The sequence below is a fragment of the Cryptomeria japonica genome, chromosome 1 (assembly GCF_030272615.1).
Source record: "Cryptomeria japonica chromosome 1, Sugi_1.0, whole genome shotgun sequence".
Lineage (NCBI taxonomy): Eukaryota > Viridiplantae > Streptophyta > Pinopsida > Cupressales > Cupressaceae > Cryptomeria > Cryptomeria japonica.
The window spans coordinates 15,625,160-15,645,006 of NC_081405.1; the positions used below are offsets into that span (position 1 = coordinate 15,625,160).

General features: G+C 35.5%; 1 protein-coding gene across 1 annotated transcript in view; it reads right to left on the reverse strand.

Annotated features, from left to right (window-relative positions):
• Positions 1 to 470: 470 nt before the first annotated feature.
• Positions 471 to 19,847, reverse strand: part of LOC131028197 (peroxisomal fatty acid beta-oxidation multifunctional protein AIM1) — a 50,170-nt gene continuing 30,793 nt past the window's right edge. The window contains exons 11-18 of the mRNA XM_057958440.2: positions 19,110 to 19,231; positions 18,829 to 18,992; positions 6,233 to 6,487; positions 6,007 to 6,128; positions 3,276 to 3,397; positions 3,005 to 3,153; positions 879 to 1,017; positions 471 to 761 (exon numbers count right to left, since the gene is read on the reverse strand). Of these exons, the coding sequence (XP_057814423.2) occupies positions 726 to 761; positions 879 to 1,017; positions 3,005 to 3,153; positions 3,276 to 3,397; positions 6,007 to 6,128; positions 6,233 to 6,487; positions 18,829 to 18,992; positions 19,110 to 19,231 (1,109 nt within the window). The 3' untranslated portion in view covers positions 471 to 725. The remainder of the gene's footprint in view (positions 762 to 878; positions 1,018 to 3,004; positions 3,154 to 3,275; positions 3,398 to 6,006; positions 6,129 to 6,232; positions 6,488 to 18,828; positions 18,993 to 19,109; positions 19,232 to 19,847) is intronic.

Genomic DNA, 19,847 nt, shown 5'->3' on the forward strand with positions numbered 1-19,847 from the left:
TTAATTACATACACTTGGTGGCCAAATGATTTCAGCCAAATTAAGATAGGAATGTAACCTGTCTTCTTCTCAAAATGGATTTCTAGAAGGGCTTTGTATTTATGGCCTGCATTAGTTAGGTAAGAATTTTTTTGGAGTATTTGTTAAAAAAATATACATTAGAATGCTGATCATAGTCCAAGTGCTTACGTTGAACTCATTATGCCTTCCACTAGGAAATAAATTCTTGTTGAAGCTCTTTCATATATTTGGATTATTCACCTCTTTAGTTTCTTTTTCTAGGCTATTATTTACATATTGAAAGCAATATAAGCAGTATGAGACTTTTAGCTTCATAAAAATTGTTTTAAAACTAGGTGACAACCACAATTCACTGAAACTACTTAAGTTGCATGTAAGGTAAATTTAATCTTCATTAAAAAAATATACAACAAACCCTCCAATATTATTGTCTAATTCTAGATACATGCTAAACACAAACCCTCCAATATTATTATCTAATTCCGGATACATGCTAAACTTACAATGAGCTTCCTGTAAGAATGAAAAATGTTAAAAGTTACAGTTCTGAATCCGATTCCGCAATGTACTCATTTTTTTCTTTCACATGCAAGAAAACTTAAATAAAATAATTATAATATAATAAATGAACAAGAAATTTGTTTAGTCCTCCTTTTACGGTCCAGAGAAACTCTGAATAACATTAGCTTTTCAAAAAACCAGGATTACAATCTAGATGCGCCAGCCAGCGGAATTTGTGCCTACAAAAAAGTTAAAGGATTCAGTCAAATAATTTATTGTATGCTAAATGAATAAAGGGCAGAGAAAAAGTATGTCTGCAACTTTGTAACTGACATGAATGTTAATAGCTTCCTTACCAACTTAATATTCCGCGTGGAACACATTTGTAATGCATTGGATGGTTTGTAGAAGTTGCCATATATGCTTGCCCATTGCAGCAATTTGGAAAAGACATATTTTGCCCCAATATGATCTGCCCAAAAGACAATGCCCCCTCTGCAAATCACAAGTCAAGGTCGTTTCCTTTTACAGTCATTAATAGCATCGAATCAACAAATTGCTACAGATTTACTAATCATAAATCCTAACTTGATCTCTATTGAATCAAAACAATGTCTACATCAATCTAGCTTCACAGCCAATTGACTGTTAAATCTTGACCAATTTAGACTATAAAAGGGACTGCCAGATTAAGAACAATTTTGGCTTTAACATCTGAGGATGAGAAAGCTGAATAGTTCTCATTGAATTTCACATTGGACATAAAAACAAACAGGACTATGATCGATTTCAGCTTGAATTTATTCAGTGTTTTTAGGAATGAATAGGTTTGGCTCATCTTAATTCTGTTATGACCTATTTCTTTTAGCATTGCAATTATATAATCCATGACGCATATAAATAAGCTAGACATAAGGCTAAGGAAACTAAGAGTATTGTGAATAGAGCAGAGGAGAATAGTCTGTGTAAGACACAAATACAGGTCTCATAAGAAGCGTCTGTTTTATACCAAATTAATTAAAGCTCATTTATTTTTGGGACTTTCTAACACTTGGTTGTTATACCATAAATTCCAATATTTGGCCATCAGACAGCTGGAGAAGGCATTTTGCATTTGTCAGTGAGAGGAACAATTGTATATGAGATTGTCTATCCCAAAATTTCTTTCTTTCAAAAGCCCAGTTGTACAGGCACACCAAAACTTCAATTCTTGAATGTTAAAAGATTAGGGTTAATGAATATGACACAAACTCCTGATAAATCTAAATCTGCATATCTCCTTAATAATAATTCCTGCTACCTGCCATACAAGAATGACAGCAAGATGGAAAGGGGTGGATAAAGAAAGTGGCAAGTTCATCATTTATTGCAATCGTCAGGTAAAAATTGATATGAATGTCCTTTATTGGTAGCATGAGCATCCAAAATTCTGAAGGTGATGTCAGCATCAGAATATCGAGAATCTGATTATGAAGAATAATTGTGAAGCTAACATCAGTAGCTATACTTGCAATCTTGGGAACCAAAGTTAAACTCAACTTTGTCCAAACTGCAATAAGTTGAAGAGGTCTTATCATTTGAATTTTCTTGTTCAAGTAGCTATAACAGACTTACACAGAAAGCTATACAAGAGGATTTTCAATAATGCAAGTACAAGTGCCTATATTATCCTAGGCAAACTGCAGTGCAAGAGGCCTGATAATTAACCATTCCATATTATATCAGTTTGTCACAAACAGTCAACAATATATTAGAAATTTCCTTCCAATTCCTTCCAATTTTCCTTCCTTATTAATTTTCATTTTCTCCTCCTGCGGGGTTCTCATCTTGTTACATACTATTATAGATAGCGTACATATTTTTAATAGCTCTTCAGTAGCTTATTAGTTTAGATTCTTCCGTTAGTTGATTTTCTTTTGGAGTTGCTTTGAGCACTGCCATGTCTCTTTAAGCAACTACACTATTGCCCCCATTAACCATTTTACAGGTTATTGGAGGACATCAATACATATTTTAGTTCATTTTATCACATCATCCAGACTGTAAAAGATTTCACCAATGATAGGAAAGCAACCAAAAACACAGCTAACTCAGATTGCTCATCAATCGATTGCAGAAACACGTAACCATATCTGTTGCCAAAGAAGTTTTGACAAACTTATAGGGCACATATTTCCTTGAATGAACATGGTCCAAAAAGAAAGTTTGCAACTTGACTAGTGCCCCAATCCTCAGGGAACATTTTCATCTTAGGAGATTTATGCTTCACAAATGATGGATTAATAGGGAGAGCACAGCAAAATAAATATACAACCTTATATAATTGACCGGACAATATCAATTTTAAGGGCATTATGTCCTCGAACATTTGATTGATGACAAACCAAACATTAAATAAGGTCAGTATCAATCCATAATAAGTTAATTATTCTTAAAGGAAACATTAAGCAACTGTATCATAAAATCATTGTGTATAAAATACCTGTAGGCTGGAAAGGCCATTCCTAGGACAGAAGCAATGTCAAGATCTGAACTGCTGATTACAACTTTTTCTTCAAGAACACGGCATGCCTCATTAATCACTGGAAAAAATATCATCTCCACAATTTCTTGGTCTGTGATGTTTGTGACCTGCTATGAAAATATAATCAGACTTCAATTTTAAATGAGTAAAAATATAATCTTGGTAAATAGACAAAAAAATTATTATTTCTAAATATCATCTAAAAACAGAGAAAAGGAAACAAGCATACCTTATCAGTGAGTGAAAGCCCAGCAAGTTTGCGGGATTGTTCAAGATACTTATTTAATTCTGGTGCAGGCTTCTCCTTTCTTGTGCCCTGGTAATTATAGTATCCTTTCCCCGCACTTTCTCCTGTAAAGGGATCTCTTATTACATGGCATTTGTAATTTTGTCGTACTTTAGTAAACAGAGACTCAAAGTTAAGTCGAAACCTTAGTTCCAAAGCAGTACCATCAAAAAATTATACTTAAAATAAGGGCTATCTTTGCCTTTGTGCACCTTCACCAAAAGCTTTATTTAATAGCCTAAATCTTCCTTCTCACTTAATAAATCCACACCAAGAAACTAGATATGAGTAAAATATCCTTGTAAACTCTTTAGTCTAGTATTACAAAATGCTTTTATGCAGACTTTGGAATGGAAATATAGACACAAACCTACCATAATCACCATTATTAATTGTACCAAATATATGGTTTCATAATAGGTTCCATGTATTCCCAATATTTGAAATCATAGGCATTGAAAGAATGTGATAGGTATTAAACTTGGCCTGGTATATTAACTACCACATTAACATATTTTATCAAGTCAATTGAATCAGAACTAATAAAGCTCAAATATCCCTGCAAACCCTTTAGTCTGGTAACACATTATGTTTTTATGGGGACTTTGGAATGGGAATATAGACACAAACCTACCATAATCATCATTACCAATTGTACCAAATATATCGTTTCATAATAGGTTCCAAGTATTCTCAATATTTGTAACCATAAGCATTGAAACAATGTGAGGTAATAAACTTGGCCTGGTGTATTAGCTACCAAATTATTATATTTCGTCAAGTCAATTGTATCAGAACTAATTAAGCTCAAATAGTCACTAGCAAGTCTTCATTGTCAAACTATAGCTCTAATAATTGTATTATAAATAGAGCAGAAAAGGACATACCAAGCAATCGTATATAATGAACACTGATTGCTTTATTCTATGTTGTACTTGTACATTGAAATTGTAGATCAGGGAGAATCATATAAAATCAAACTATCTTCCTCAACTAAAACAAGCATATTTAAAGTGCCCAATATTTGCCAAACAGATTACAACCATTAATAACCACTAACAACTAATTCCAAGCAACTACCCACAAGTCAACAAGTGATTAATACATATTCAATCACAAACTTAGTAATGATATATAAAAATTTAATTTATAAAAACTACATCACCCCCCCTCAAAAAAAATGGTCAAGTTCCTATATATGCCATGTCCCGATGAAAAAAATTATCCCCAGAAACTCATCCCCACATCCCAAGAACATTCTACTTCTCCTAAATGTGCTAGGAAAGAATGTTGTTCAGTTTTTATGTTAAAAATTGGAAAGTTAAAAGATAAAATATAGATTTGATGCGTCCAGTCAGTATTCCAAATCAATGCCCTAGTTTGAGCTCATAGGAAAAGCAACGGGCTGCTGGTGAAATCTATAAACACTGTAATAGCTTTTTGCAATTGTAAATGCTTGACCTCTAGCACTAAGCCCATAATAACTTATTCAAGAAAGAGGAAAAGATTTGGCTTTAGTATTGCTGCCCCAATGACTTCTTCTGAAATGAATATTGAATATTCAGCTGACTGACAATGATGGGTAAATGACAATCTTGCTAGATGAAGAAGTTTACATATACTGCCATTCTAATATGTTTTGTTGCTCCTAACCAAGAGAATGGTTGTAACAGCACTGATGCTGACAACAATGGCAAGTTTCCTTCCATTGTTAAATCTGCCTTACTCATCTTTCAAATAGGATGATGCGCAGCCCTTAAAGTTTCCAGCCTTGCTGACATAATGACCAGATTATCACCCTTTAAATCTCTCTTCTCACTGTCTACTCTCTACCATCCATACCCCATGAAACTTGGCCCAAATATTCAGCCAACTAAGCTTCCATCTCCCTCTGAATGTTATCCTACACCCGGAAGTGAAAAAATTATGATCTATCGTACAAGACAGGATATACACCTTAAGAACAAGAATTTAAAATCTGTATAAAATCAAAACGTTCCCAAAAAGAGATTGAGTTGAGGTTATCAAGGGACAGCTCCAACCAACAACATAATAAAACTCAAATTAGAATGCCAAAAGAAAAAATCAAAGTTAATAAATCCTATATCCATTTAGGAATTGTACATTCTAAAAACCCTTAAAGCAAAACCCATTTACCTTGCAAATGAGATCCATTTCATATCTCCTATCCCAGATTTCTGTAATCACATATTTAAGAATTTTTCAAAGTTCCAAATCAACTTTCACTACACTTGATCTATAAAAATTTCAATGTTCTATGCAAGTTTTTAGGTAGTCAATAAGCTTCTCTAAGTTTTTCCATTTCCTTAAAACTTATCCATCTTCTGACCAGAAAATATTGTATGCAAGTTTTTAAGTGATCAGTGAGCTTCTGTAAGTTTTTCAATTTCCTTAAGTTTTACTCATCTTCTAATCTTCTGGCCAAGTTGCCACGATAGGATTTTTTAGTAGACTTAAGATCAAACGCTGTGTTGCTCCTGCCTTATAATTAGCAATCATCTTTTTAAAGTTTCCTAGACCTCAAGCTGCCAATTTAGAGCAATCAACTTGCAATAGGCAGACATCAATTCCAATTCAACACTTACTTTTTTGTAATCAGAAAAACATATTGATTTAAAACACATTCATACTACATTTCAGCACTGAAACATACCTAGACGATTGTCATTATAGAGTAAAGTCATTAGTGGTGGAAAATAGACACGATCAGGGTAAGTTTGTAACCATATTTTGTTAACTAGTGTGCCAGTCTGAAGACCACCAAGATCTGCCATCCTGAAAAAGATCATTGAAAACTGATTAGTTTTTTTAATCTCAATCAGCACATCAATAAAGAGTCCATTTGTTCAGAATGACAGAATGATATTTTTTCAACTTGCCTGAATGGACCCATGGGCATTCCAAAGGATTTAATTACTGAATCAATTCTGTAAGGATCTACACCGAGATCAGCAAGAAAATGTGCACCCATTCCATAGGGAAAAAATACACGGTTCACAGCAAATCCAGGTGAACTTTTCACCACTACTGGTACCTTCTGCAAAGATTTTCCAAGACCAAGCAAGTCTACTATGACTTGCAAAGATGTCTGATTACTGCGAACTATTTCGAGCAGTCGCATGATATGTGCAGGACTGAGCACAGAGGCAAGCATCAATATCAATGTAACATTACATATGCAAGAAAATGCACGAGAGTTCTAATGAAAAGAGTATTTGAAAAAAAAGAAACTACTTCACTGGAAGAATTCAAAAATAATGATACCTTAAAGTTTAATCTTTAAACTATACCAGTCAAGTTAAAGCCTTTGGGATTTGTCTTTGATTGCTAAATTGAACTGCATTTCATGAACCTCTCCTTAAGCTATGGAAGAAAAGAAAGGCATGCATATATGCAATAGAAAATAGTGTGCTGAATGACAAACTAGACCTTGTTGGTCAGATACTGTATTGTTTTGCAAAACTGAGTTTGTTAATAAGGATCATAAGATGTATCAAGAGAAAAAAAACTGTAACTTGTATCTTCACAATTTGTTGTATTGCAAGATAATTTTCAGACTTCTTTTATATCAGAATACAGTATTTTTGGAAAAGGGCGATGCCTGTAGAAATGTAGATGATGTGGAAGTACGGTATGAATAATGAGATTTATATTCAACTATTGGGCATTTCTTTCCTATGTCAATGCAAGCATGTGGAAAGCCATAAAACTTCAATCTGGGAAGATTATTCATTTTTGAAGCAGATTTGGCAGATAATATTGTTTCAAAGATGGAAACATTCATGACAAATAAATGAATATTTTGTATATGACAGCAAAATATGAAATTCTGTCTTTTCCGCCATCTGCTGATCCTGCTTGACCCATATTAAACAGCAGGTACTAGCCTGAAGGATGGCTCACCCGAAGGAACATAAAGGAAAGGGAAGCTATACCCATAGGCTCCGCCGGTTGCCCATTATAGAGTAGGGCCCAGGCAGGTGGTTGGAAAAGCTATATGGTTTCATATCCCCGGGCATAGAAGTTCCCATTTTCTTACATGTGTTACACTCCACGTCTGGATGCTAAATCCACACTGGTTGTGCTCAATCAAGTGCTTTATTCTATATTTTAATGAAAGGTGAATACTTTCAAGCAAAAACAATGTTACTTCTTCAAAAGGTGAAAGACAGATTCATAGTAATTAATGCCAACAGTAACAACAAAAGGAATGGCTTCAAAATCAACCTTCACAAGGGGAGGAAAAGAGATCTCAACAGACTTGTCCAATATCTGTATACAGAGTTACATGAGTTTGGTTGAGAAAATTAGCTAGACAACGTTATATTTGAGGATGCAACTCATTAGTTTAAGCTAAAGGTTTAACTGGCAATTCAACACTAAGGAACTTTAACAAACTCCTTTTATTTCATTGACTTGCACACCAAAGAATTCATTGTAATTTTTTAAATTGTCTTCCAATGGAGAAAAGAAAATGAAAGATTATACAAACTTAAATGGAAAAAATAGTTTGAGTGTTTTATTAGCCAAAGAAGCTAAGATAGAAACTAGCTTAAGGTAGACAAAAAGGAACATCATTGACACTATAATATTATGCATACCTTTTTGGCAATTACCAGTTGAAAGTAGGGAGGTAGGACTTAGGGGAGAAAGATACACTAATAAGATATTTTTCCATAAGAAACTAGTGTAAGTTCAATACAAAATGTACTCGATTGATTACAAACTAAAAAAAGTACAACAAAACCAGACCCCCATTAAAAGTAGTTTATGTGCCCAGATTGTGCCATATACTTCATGTTCGTTCAAGATCTCTAGAGAAATAATGAATAGCATCAAAACAAGAAACTAGAAATAATCTTTGAGGTCATTGATCATGAGGCATCACACTTCTACCATATATCACTGTGAGTTGAGGGTCCATATTCAAGTTTTTGTCACTAGTTTCTTTCCCACCTCCAGCAATATTGTAGATAGTGGAGGGTCATTGGCCTTAATTGTTAAGAGAGCATTAGATAGAGTTCTGAAACAATACTCTTTGTGCCCCCTAAGGTCATCCAAATTGGATCTCTTAGCCCAAGGCTTTCTTGAAGGAACAGCATCAATTCTTGCATTGCCACCTTGATGGTTGTTGACAAGTGAGATTCCTCTTCAATCCAATTTGCCCATTTCAAATTTTTTCTATCCTTAGTTCTATTTGCTTTGGCAATGAGCCTGTTTGCTTGGATATTTGGGCTACTTATAGACCATTTTGGTCATCTTGATAGTTCCATGGGTTCTTTCCTTATTGACAAGACGTGGGTTTCCCCACATTGGGTTGACCCCACTTTTTTGTTTGTCAAAATGTTTTTCAGCGTTTGATTTGCCTTCAATTATATTTTAGTCAATGTTATTGTCATCTCCTGCATTGCCCAAATTCAAGTCCTGTTTTGTACCTGGTCCATAAAGCCAATTCACCAAAGGAATCTACTAGAGCACACACAAAAGATTGCAAGTTTGTCTTGAACAATAACAAACATAAAAAATCCAACAGTACTCAAAGTAAACTAGCTGAGAAAATCACCTTTTCAATATTTTTTTTTTTTTTTAGAATTTGATTTTGACTAGGAAAGGCAAAAACAGGTGCTCAATTCTAAAAGTGACATCTAAACCATTCAAAACACAAAAACAAACTCATTTTACCTCATTGTGAATGCAAACAAAAATAACCATTCACTCTTGTTGTACTTTCATTTTTACCTACAATTGTGCAACAGGAGTTGAAGATTGAACATTGAAGATTCGAAAGCGATTAAATTGTTATTCCTACACATGTGCAAGAGCCCATTCACTTCCAAAGAGATTGTTGACTATTTTGAATAGTTGTATGAGACTCTTTCCACCTCCAACACAATCATCTTGAGACGACTTGTGAAGGTTCAAGACACTTTCTAGCATGGTCATCAGCCAAATGTAGCCCATATGGAAGCAATCCAACATTAATAAGGCAAAAAATATTAAGTGGGAAATCTTAGATGACACTTGTTGGAGTCATGTGGAATATCTTAGTTGCATTGAGCCCATTTTGTGTCCGATTTGTTATAGTGACATGTATAAGCATTGTTTAGGAGAGGCATGTGATGGCATTGACTCAATGATTGAGATGATAAAGACAATCATAATTGGAACTTCAAACAGTGTGCACATTATTATTGTTGAGCAATGGAACAAAAAGACCATCCCACTACACAATGAAAGGCCCTACAAAGACATCAAGACATTCAAGAGGATTGCTCTACAACAACCTTGGATTTTTTTTGCAAATCCAAGATCAAAGGAAAGACAAGTTCAACACATGACAAGGATGAGAAAACCAAAGTCAAGGATAATGAACACAAAGGATTCCAATACATGAAGTGAAGGTCTGCATTCCAAGGCAAAGAAATGTTTCAAGATTCCAAAGTAGAGAATGGAAATGCGAGGAGGGGGACATCAAAAGAAAAAGGATTCCAAAACATAAAAGTGAAATGTGATCAAGGAAAGAAGATAGTTTCAAAAGAGTTAATCAAAGTTAGAAGCTTGATCAAAGATGATGCAATTTGGGAAAATGAACCATCACAATTAGTCAAAAGGTTTGATAATGTTGATTATCAAGAGATATTGATAAGGATGCAATGACTTCTTTGCGATGATCTACAAGGAGTGTATGCTGAGGTGGTGCCTATTCATCATCAGCCAATCCAATGATGCCACATTGACACATCCAAGTTTGTCGAACCTGATTCATCGACAACTATACATGTGGGAGGCACAAAATTCGATGTAACAAATCTTATTTTATAATTGGTCCACATTCAAAAGGGATATGTATCTAAAGTAATGTAATTCTCTCATTGGAGGACATTAAACAAATGTAGGTGGTAGTTGTAACTACCTGTTGTGACGTTTTCACACATCGCCCCATTGCAAATGGGGACCCCTGCTTTTTGCTTTCTAGGGTTTGTTTTTGGGTCTTTTAGGGTTTTGTCTGTTAGCCTTTGCACTTTGAGTGTCACCAAGGAGATCAATAGGATAGCAAGTCCGGCTTGAGTGATGTCCTGATCCTAAAAATTGTCTAAGTCTGAAAGTCCTAATCCTGAAATTTGACTAAGTCTGGAAACTGAAAAACCTCAAAAAACTAGATTTTGCAATATAACTCCTGGAGGTCTGAAACCACTCTCAAACATCCTGAAAGTATATATGGAATATAACTTAAAGTATTTCTTATACTTAAATGTTATATTCCATAAAATTATCCTGTCGGAGAGTTCAAAAAAGTCAAATTTCGCTCCTGACCCTTGCTGAGGATCCAGAGCGAATTTCGCTCCTGACCCTCTCAGGAGGTCCAAGGCGAATCTCACCCCTGACCCTTCCAGAGGGTCCAAGGCGAAAATCAACCTAGGACTCATTCCTGGCCTTATTCTACCAAATTTTGACTTGCAAGGCATCTTTGAGGACAAAGTACATGTTTGGATGAAAAATGAGTAAATGAAGAATTTTGGCCAAGATTAGAAATTTCGCTCCTGACCCTTGCTGAGGGTCCAGAGCGAAATTCATCGTAGACTTCATTTGCCACCTTGTTTGAGCTTGAAATCTTGTTCCTAGCTTTGAAAATGATCTTACCTCGCCCTGTGAAGTGGTTTGAAACTAAAGGATTGAACAATTTAGCCTAGATTGTAAAAATCGCTCCTGACCCTTGCTGAAGGTCCAGGGCGAAAATGTGGTTCAAGTTTATTTCTCGCTAATTTTGGCTAACTTGTTTTGTGTAGGGTTTCCCGGAGAGAAGATTGGACATTACTGGATGCATTTGAAAGTTTGAAAGTTTGAAAATTGTTGAATTTTGGGCAACAAGGATAATTTTGCCCCTGACCCTTACTGAAGGCCAAGGGCGAAATTCTCCATGAAGGTCATTTTTAGCATTGTTGTGGTCAAGATGAGGTATTAAAGGCAAGAAGAGCTGTGGAATGAGCATGATGAAGCCCCAAACCTGTTTGAAGACCAAAGGATGAAGGAGTTTTGCCTAGAGAAGGCAAATTCGCTCCTGACCCTCTCTGAGGGTCCAGGGCGAATTTCTTGTGGACACACTATTTTATCCCTTGTTGGATATAAAAACCTATTCATAGCATGAAACAAGATAACATCTTCCTTAGCCAAGAAATTTCGAGATGAAAAGTGGAACGATTTGATCATGATGGCAAAAGGCGCTCCTGTCCCTCACTGAAGGTCCGGAGCTTGATTTTCAAATTTGCGCTATCCTTGTAGGATCAAAGTGATTTTATGATTGGAAGAGATCAAGGAAAGCATGTTTTATCCGTTGAATATAATTTGAGTGGTCAACAAGGAGGAAATCAACCCAAATGACAAAGGGCGCTCCTGACCCTCATTGAAGGTCCGGAGCTAGATTCTAAAAATGCAATTTTCTGACAAGGACAAAACAAGTTTTGTGATTGAAATGAATGGAAGAAGGTGTGTTTTGCCCATTGAAGATAATTTGGAGGGCTAACGAAAGATGGATAAGCTTGAAATTGCAAAATCGCTCCTGACCCTCTCTGAGGGACCAGGGCGAAAAACCTAATATCCAGCCCTTCTCTCCAAGTTTGGACAAATCTAAGCCAAGGCGCAAGTTTGAAATGATGTTTAAAATGCCTTGAGGTGGAATTGAGATACTAGGATTACGAATTTGGATGACAATTTGCAAATTCGCTCCTGTCCCTCACCAAGGGTCCAGGGCGAAATTTCTAAGTGTGCCCACTTTCCTTGCATTTCAAGATAACTTTTTGTTTCCAACACTCAAAAGGGAGTGGAGAATGATGTTCTACGCCTTGAGGGTAATTTGAAGTTGAGGTAATTAAGAATTTGTGCAAAAAACCAATAGCTTCCCTCCAAGATTATGCTAAGGCAAGGTTGTGCAAAGATGGAAAAGGTCTTCTAAAGCATGGTGAACAAAGATTTGACTTCAAAATTTGATAATCCTAGCCTAAATTGCTAAAGTCGCTCTTGTCCTTCACTAGAGGCCCAAGGCGAAAATCTTTAGAACACCTATTTTGCCTTGCGGAAGCAAGTTGAGCATGTATGGAACAAGTGAAAGAGATCATTACTTACCCCACAACGAGAATTGACAAATAAAAGGTGAAGGATTAAGAGAAAAAGTGAAAAGGCGCTCCTGTCCCTCTCCAAGGGTCCAGGGCGAAAAAGGTCCTAATGCACTTCCCTCCTAGAGATCAAGTGAAATTAAACTCAAGACTCCAATTAAAAAATGCCATTTTAATGCCTAGATGAAGTTTTGGACAAGAAAAATGAGGAATGCAAGGCCTAAATTGAAAGTTCGCTCCTGACCCTTGCCAAGGGTCCAGGGCGAAGTTGGTAGCATTTTTTATTTTCACCATATTTGAGCATTGATATCCTCCAAATTGCATTAGATGCCAAATTGCTAAATTCGAAATATTTGGAAATATTTAATTAAATTGGCATTTAATAAATTAATTTTGAGCCTCAAAAAATCGAATTTTTATTATAAAGGCATTTAAAATTAATTTTTGTGAAATCAAAATTAAAAATGGAGCGCTTGAGGGCTTATTTTTATTTATTTTATCAAGTCAGCCTCTCCTTTTTGCAATTTTATTTATTTTTTAGACCTATTTTGCCAAGTCGGCCTATGGGGAAGCAAAGTGGTGAGCGCCCTATATAATAGGGGTGTTTTGATCAAGTTTAATCAATCATTCACTCATTACTTCAAGTACGAATTTGGAGAGCAAGAAGAAGGTGTGAAATCTGGTCTATTTGGAGCGAATTTATCTCAAGTGTTGGAGGCTAGAAGGAGGTGGAGTTGATTCTTGTGAAGGCTAAAGGAGGCGCATTTTGCTCAAGGGAGAACTTTGATCTCCATTTTGCCTAGCGAATTTACCTATTTTTGCATCATTTCTTACAATTAGTACTCAAGTGGAGGTATGGCGTAATCACCTTAACACCATTGTTGAAGATTTGAATTTTGCGCTTTGTTTTGAAAATTCTAAGTTTGATATAGTTAATTAGGAAATGATAACTCAAGATTTATCATGAAGTTTCCTAATTAATATCTTTTATCTTCCTTGCTACTCTTCAAGATATTTTACTAATTATGAAATGTTTTGTAGGTGTCAAGATGGCGACTCCAAAGGCAGGAGCATCTACTAGTCGTCCAGCTCTCATGAAGGAAGATCAGAGGAATGAAGAATTGGAGACCAGGATCGTGTCCAAGTGGAGCAATATTGGAGATACCAACTTGGGAAACTTCAGTGTGAAGAAGTTTCGAGAGGTCCCTTACATTGGCAAGCCATCACCTGTCGCAAAGAGAATAATTGAAAGTGGCATCGACAAGGATGGCTTTCTTCGATCAAACATCAACAAGGGCGACCTCTTCCAGTCCAGTATTCCAAGGCGAGGTACATCATCATCCTGCAAATCATGGACACAAGAAGTCAGAGCAAAGGGTTCGTTGAAGAAGCAGATAGTTCCAGAAGAGTTAATTAAAGCTAGCTTCCTAGCAACATCAAATTGACATCAACCAAGTGTCAGATGAGTTGGCATCCCAGTCATCACTTCTCCAATTAGATTGGTCCACCTCAGCATGTCCAGATTCAATGTACCTAACTCATGGGAGGTGGCACAAACTTCAATGTACCTACCCCAGCTATCCATTGGTCGAATTTTCCAGAGAAGACATGTGTCCAATTAATACAATTTTATCATTGGTCAAGCATTAAATGTTATGTAATGGTTGTAACAAACCCTAATTAGGGTTTTCATTATTGAATCTTGGCCATTGATCTCAAATTGATCTAAGCCATCGAATTGTATTGAGGGCACTATATAAGCCCTGGCATTTCATTTGTAAAGGCAATAGAATAGAGTTAGTGAATAGAGAGTAGTTAGAAGGTGATTAGCAGTTGATAGAATAGCAATTAGAGTAGAGTAGAGAGAGAAGGCAAAGATTGTTGCCAAGATGTTGTTGTAAGAGACTTGTAAAACTTCATTGAAGAAATGGTGAAATTTATGGGTCAATTCGACAATTTGCATGGTCTCTATACTTCTCATACTTGACTTCATGTTATTAGATGAGTGGAAGAAATGTGCTTGATTGATGGTGAAATTCGCATATCCATACTACTAGCAATTTGTTGATTGCAGACTTGCCTTGTGTAGTCAACTGGAATCATTCAACTTAAGCTTAACTTCAATTGTCGCTTCTTCATTGATATGCATCAGCTTGATAGTGTCTATGCCTGCAGTGATGATTTGAACATCATAAAGCTTTCCTTCGAAGATCGCACTAACCTTGTGGAGATGGTCCTAGGATGTCAAAACAAGACTTAGTTAGAATTTCATCAAAGCTCAATCATTGCTCCTACATTCCTTAGTATTAGGATTAGATTCTTTCCTCACCCTCATCTTTTTTCCTTTTTTTTCAAATCTAAGGCAGTAAAATCCTATGTTCCAGCAATATTCAAAGCAAATCAGAAGTTCAGTCATCAAGTGTAAGTCCCCTTGTGATTCCAGCAAATCACATCATACCACAGAGAGCTTATCCACACATAGAGATCCTACATACAAGAACCTTGGAGTTACTCCGACTGATCCTTTTCGCGAGATCTTCAGTAGTCGGGAACTTTGTTCAAGAGAGGATAAGATACTTAGGTATTTTATTCTGTGTTTGGTTGTGTACAAAAAACACGTCAACACTACCCCAATTAGGGTTTGCCTTGAATTATCTCGGTCGTTGATTTCAAATCAACCCTGGCCCTTCATTTGTAATCACGACCTCTATATAAGGCTTTGCCTTCTCATTTGTAAAGGTTAATAGAAGTTAATAGCTGAATAGTTGATAGACTAGTAGAGTAGAAGTAGTAGTAAGAGGAGATCAAAGATTGTTGCCAAGGCTATGTTGGTTTCATTGAAGATATGGTCAATTTTTGTGTGTTTTTTCCACATGTTGCATGGTTTCTACTTCTCAAGTTTTAGATGTGTTTACATAGAGTTGATTAGTTGAACGAAGATTTATTGTTGATTAATGGTGAAGCCTATATGTTCATACCATTTGGAATTTGTTGATTGCAAATTGCAATGAATGGTTAGTTTGAACTCATATTGAAAGCTTCACTTCAATTGCTCTATGCTCATTGTTCAAGGTGTTGATGTGCATAAGTTATTTGAAAATCATTTGCGTACCCTTAGGAGATTGCACCATCTTTGTGTAGTTGTTTCCTCATGGTGAAGCAAAGCTTGGTTTGGTTTCACTAAGTCAGCAATCATTCCTTGCATTGTTAGGATTTTAGATTAGATTCTCTAAACTCTAGTCCCTTTTGTCTTTTATTTCCCAAGTTCGTTAAGTATTCCAAGTTCCAGCAAAACATAAGTCCCTTTGTGTTACCAGCAATATCACTTCAATACACTGAGTCTATCCATCATAAAAGTCGATTGTTTGCATTGTAAACCTTGGGGTTGCCTTATTTGATCACGAAGTTTAGCATATGAGGTTTCTTTGTTCAAGAGAGGATAGAATACTTAGTATTTTATTCTGTGTTTGAGGTGTCATAAAAAACACATCAATAGGCATCTACTCCAATGAAGGCAGGTCCAAGGTTATCAACCACAAGTGACTCAAACAAGCACAAAAATTCACTTGCCTGGATATTGGGGGCAGCATGGTTTATGTCACAGACACGAGGTGCAATCTCAATTTTGATGAGGTATTTCTAAGTTCATGAGTGAAACAAAGATGGATCCTCAGAAAGCAGAAAAACAAATTTTGAGAAATATACAAGGTACAATAGAGTTATGTATTTGAAATGTTTGAAATAATCATTTACAGCTTGTTGGTTTTACTGATGATGATTAGGCAGATTCAACAGATGATAGGATATCTAGACGAAGATATGTAACATGTTTTTGGCCTAGAAACAGGAGTTGTTTCATGAGCCAGCAGAAAACCACCAGCAGCAACTCCTTCCATTAACAGGCAGGTGATATCTTCATAAAACCACTTGAACCAGAGAGTCAAGTTTAGAGACATGCTTTATGTTGGTCATGCATGACCACTATGGGATTTTTTTAGAAATTAGAATATATATAATGCTCATGGCCATCATGGCCGAAAGTTATGAGAATGTTGGTAGATGTTAGTAAGTTTGGAGTTACAAGTTAGTTGTAGTTGGGACTCCGAAGGTAGATGAAAGTTTCAAAATCAGTTGATGAAGAGCACTTTTAAGTTTAAATGTAAAGTGTACTTGAAAGTTTGTAATGCGTACTTGAAAGTTGAAAAGTAATGGATGAAGCATTGCTCCTCTCTATATTCTTGTATCTTGTATTCTTAATTTTTTGGGCTATCCTTCTGTAAGACATTTTCACCTGAAATATTCCCCTTTTCTGTTGGAATGGTAGTATCTGGACAAAAATGACCACTAGTGTGCCTGCTTGGATCTGTTACCTGGACTATACAAAACATTCAAGTAAACTTGCAATAAATTCTTTGTACAGTAGCATGAATCTCAGGGCCTCTCACAGTATAACTTTTGTGCCATACCACGAGTACATGGGACTGGTAAATGTACGTGAACCCTATTTATTTGTCTTCAAATGAAAATATTTCTCTCGAGTCTTTTGGCATTCTCTTACTCTAAACATGCTGACCTAGCTGATTTCTTCTATTCCTGATGAGATGTTCATTTGTTCTCATTTGTCTTGGAAATAGTCTTCTTTCATTTTATTGCTTCAGGTTTCGGTCCTATCTTCACTGTTTAGACCCTGTGGGCTTGAGAGCTCTCTGGCATGACATTTTCAGAGCAATTTGTAGATTGGTCTAGAGATCTAAACATATAGTCTACACTTTATTTCATTTTATTCTGGGATTGGGTTGCTTTGTAAGTTGTTGCAGGGCTCAAGAGACACCCAAAAAGGGAGAATATTTAAGTTCCGTATATCATTTTAGACCTGAAAACCTTCATTCTATTAGTCTATTGGATTTCTTTCATGTAGCTACTGCTGGAAAAGTAGCTTCAGTGAATTATTCTTAAATTTTTATACTACGAATCCCTCTTGTTGTTCTTGTCCAACTATTTCCTGCTAGCAGCCAGCTCACTCTCAGGAATCAGGTTCTTGATCAAAAAAAATCTTCCACAATGATTCTCTAATGACGTCAGTCATTTGATACACACTCAACCATTGATTCGGGAGCTGTTCTGCAGCCAAATCAGAACCAAATCAAACTGAAGTTGTCATTTTTGCAGAGTTTTAATCTGGAGTTTTGGGCACATTTTCTTGCAATGTATTATTAGTAAGGTTAGATTTAAAGATAAACACACTTTTTGCCCCTCTACCTACCATCATTCTATCAGATTTTCTGTTTCTGGATCGCCTGTTGGAGCTTGGGAATGGAAAAGATGAAGTAGTTTTTCTCTTTTCCCTCTTATATATTATTTGTAAAGAGAAAAATTTACATTTATGTGGGTGCAGTGTTAGCAATAGCATCTATCAAAAATGGCAAAAGGCAATAATGAAACAGGCTGCAGTAGGCTTTTATTTCCGTTTCTTGCATTCCTTAGCATGTACACATGCAGCATAGTTCTGCTGCTACTTCCACAAGGATTCTAATTTTACCCAATGGATACTGAAGGCAATCTGGAACCTTGATAAACGTTTTAAAATGCATAAAACAAAATTGAAATTATTGTAAAACCAGCAAGAAGAAACTCTAAACTCTGTCCCAGACCTTTCAAGTCCCAATTGCTAAAACCTATCTGTTAGGATATTTCCAGTCCATTCCTATCTTTGCCCAGCCATAAAACCTGTCCAATCTAGCCCTTAAGAACTAACACTAGGGCCAACCACCATTAAACTTGATACTTTCCAGGTTGTAATCTCATGGTATATTTGTTGGATCCTTTTAATTATGATCTGGGGTACTTATTCCTCTCTTTCTCTAAAGATAGCATAGGCAAACCATCTTTTTGAATCAAAACTTAATTAGAAACTAGACATTCTACCTCTTCTTCAAATCTAAATTGCAAAATCTTGTTGTCAAAGAATCAAAATGTGACAATTTTCAAACTTTATGTTAATGTAATCAAATGACAGTTGTTCTATTCTAACCCCATAAATTTTACCTGGTTGTAACTTCTGGAAAGTGGAATTGTGATTAACTGATTATACACACATAATCTAAAGTTTTGAAAAAGTACAACTCCATACTTAGGCATGCTCCCTGTAATTTTATTTTGTCTAAAACGGTGTCCATTTCCAGTTGCAACAGAAGACATGATGTTATCAAAGACGAAAAATAAGAATTCAATGAACTTAATTTTTCGTATGGCAATTCAACTTACAACACACTCATTCTTGATGTCTATAATTAAATCACTAATACATTTTCAAATGATAAGATATTTGATCCAGTTGAGATAACCACAACAGTTTTGTTAATTACCTGAAAAAATGAGCACCAATTAAACGATCCTGAGATTTAATTTTTCCACCAACTACCTCCAGGTCAATTGATGATGTATTTGTTGCTAAGATACAATGAGAGGGACATATGTGCTCCAAATCAGAAAATATCTTTTGCTTCAAAGGTATATTTTCAGTCGCAGCCTGGAAATTCATACAAAAACTACTAATTCAAGTTCAACACACAGAATTAACATACAGATCAATTAAAATATGTTTTTAATTTGATTTATATTCTTTCCGCTCTAAAACATGTCATACCTCAATTACAATATCTATATTGTAGAACTCGTTATAGTCTAGAACACCCTTTACAAGTGTCATAGCATGCTTTGCTTTCTCCTCAGTAATTTTACCACTTGAAGCCCGACTCTTCAAGTTTCCTTTCAGTAAACATAATAAATTTTGAGAAAAAAATTAGATAACTTGGGAAGATTCAGTTGTTATTTAAAATAGTCCAACACGTAAAACCACAACCACTAATTAGTAATTAACAACAATCACAGATCATGTAGAGTTGAAAAAAGTTGATATATAAAAAAGCAAAAAGAAAACTTACATTCACTCAAACGTTGAAGACTAAACAATAACTAAGGCAGTCTAGTTTCACTTAAAACGTACAGTAATATCTTAGTTCAAATTGCATTGAGATCTAAAATCAAGAATCTTATATAATCAGCTTCCCTGTTACATTGATTTTCTAAAATATTTATGGTGACAGTCTCTAACGTTTGGATTGTATATGATCATAAACAGGGAAATACATAAGTGTGTGCTGTCTGTCTTCAACTTTATTTTCATCACATGGTTACATATAGAATTTTATCTTTAAGGAAGTAATTACATGTATTTAATCATCTTAAGGGGTGCTAGAAATAATTCAATTTTTTTATTCTATATCGCAAGTTGTGCAAGCTAGTTCTTATTTTGAGAATGTTTAACCTCTCCAATTGATTGTTCAGTCCAGGTGCAATAGCATTAAGCCCATCATTCTTTGTA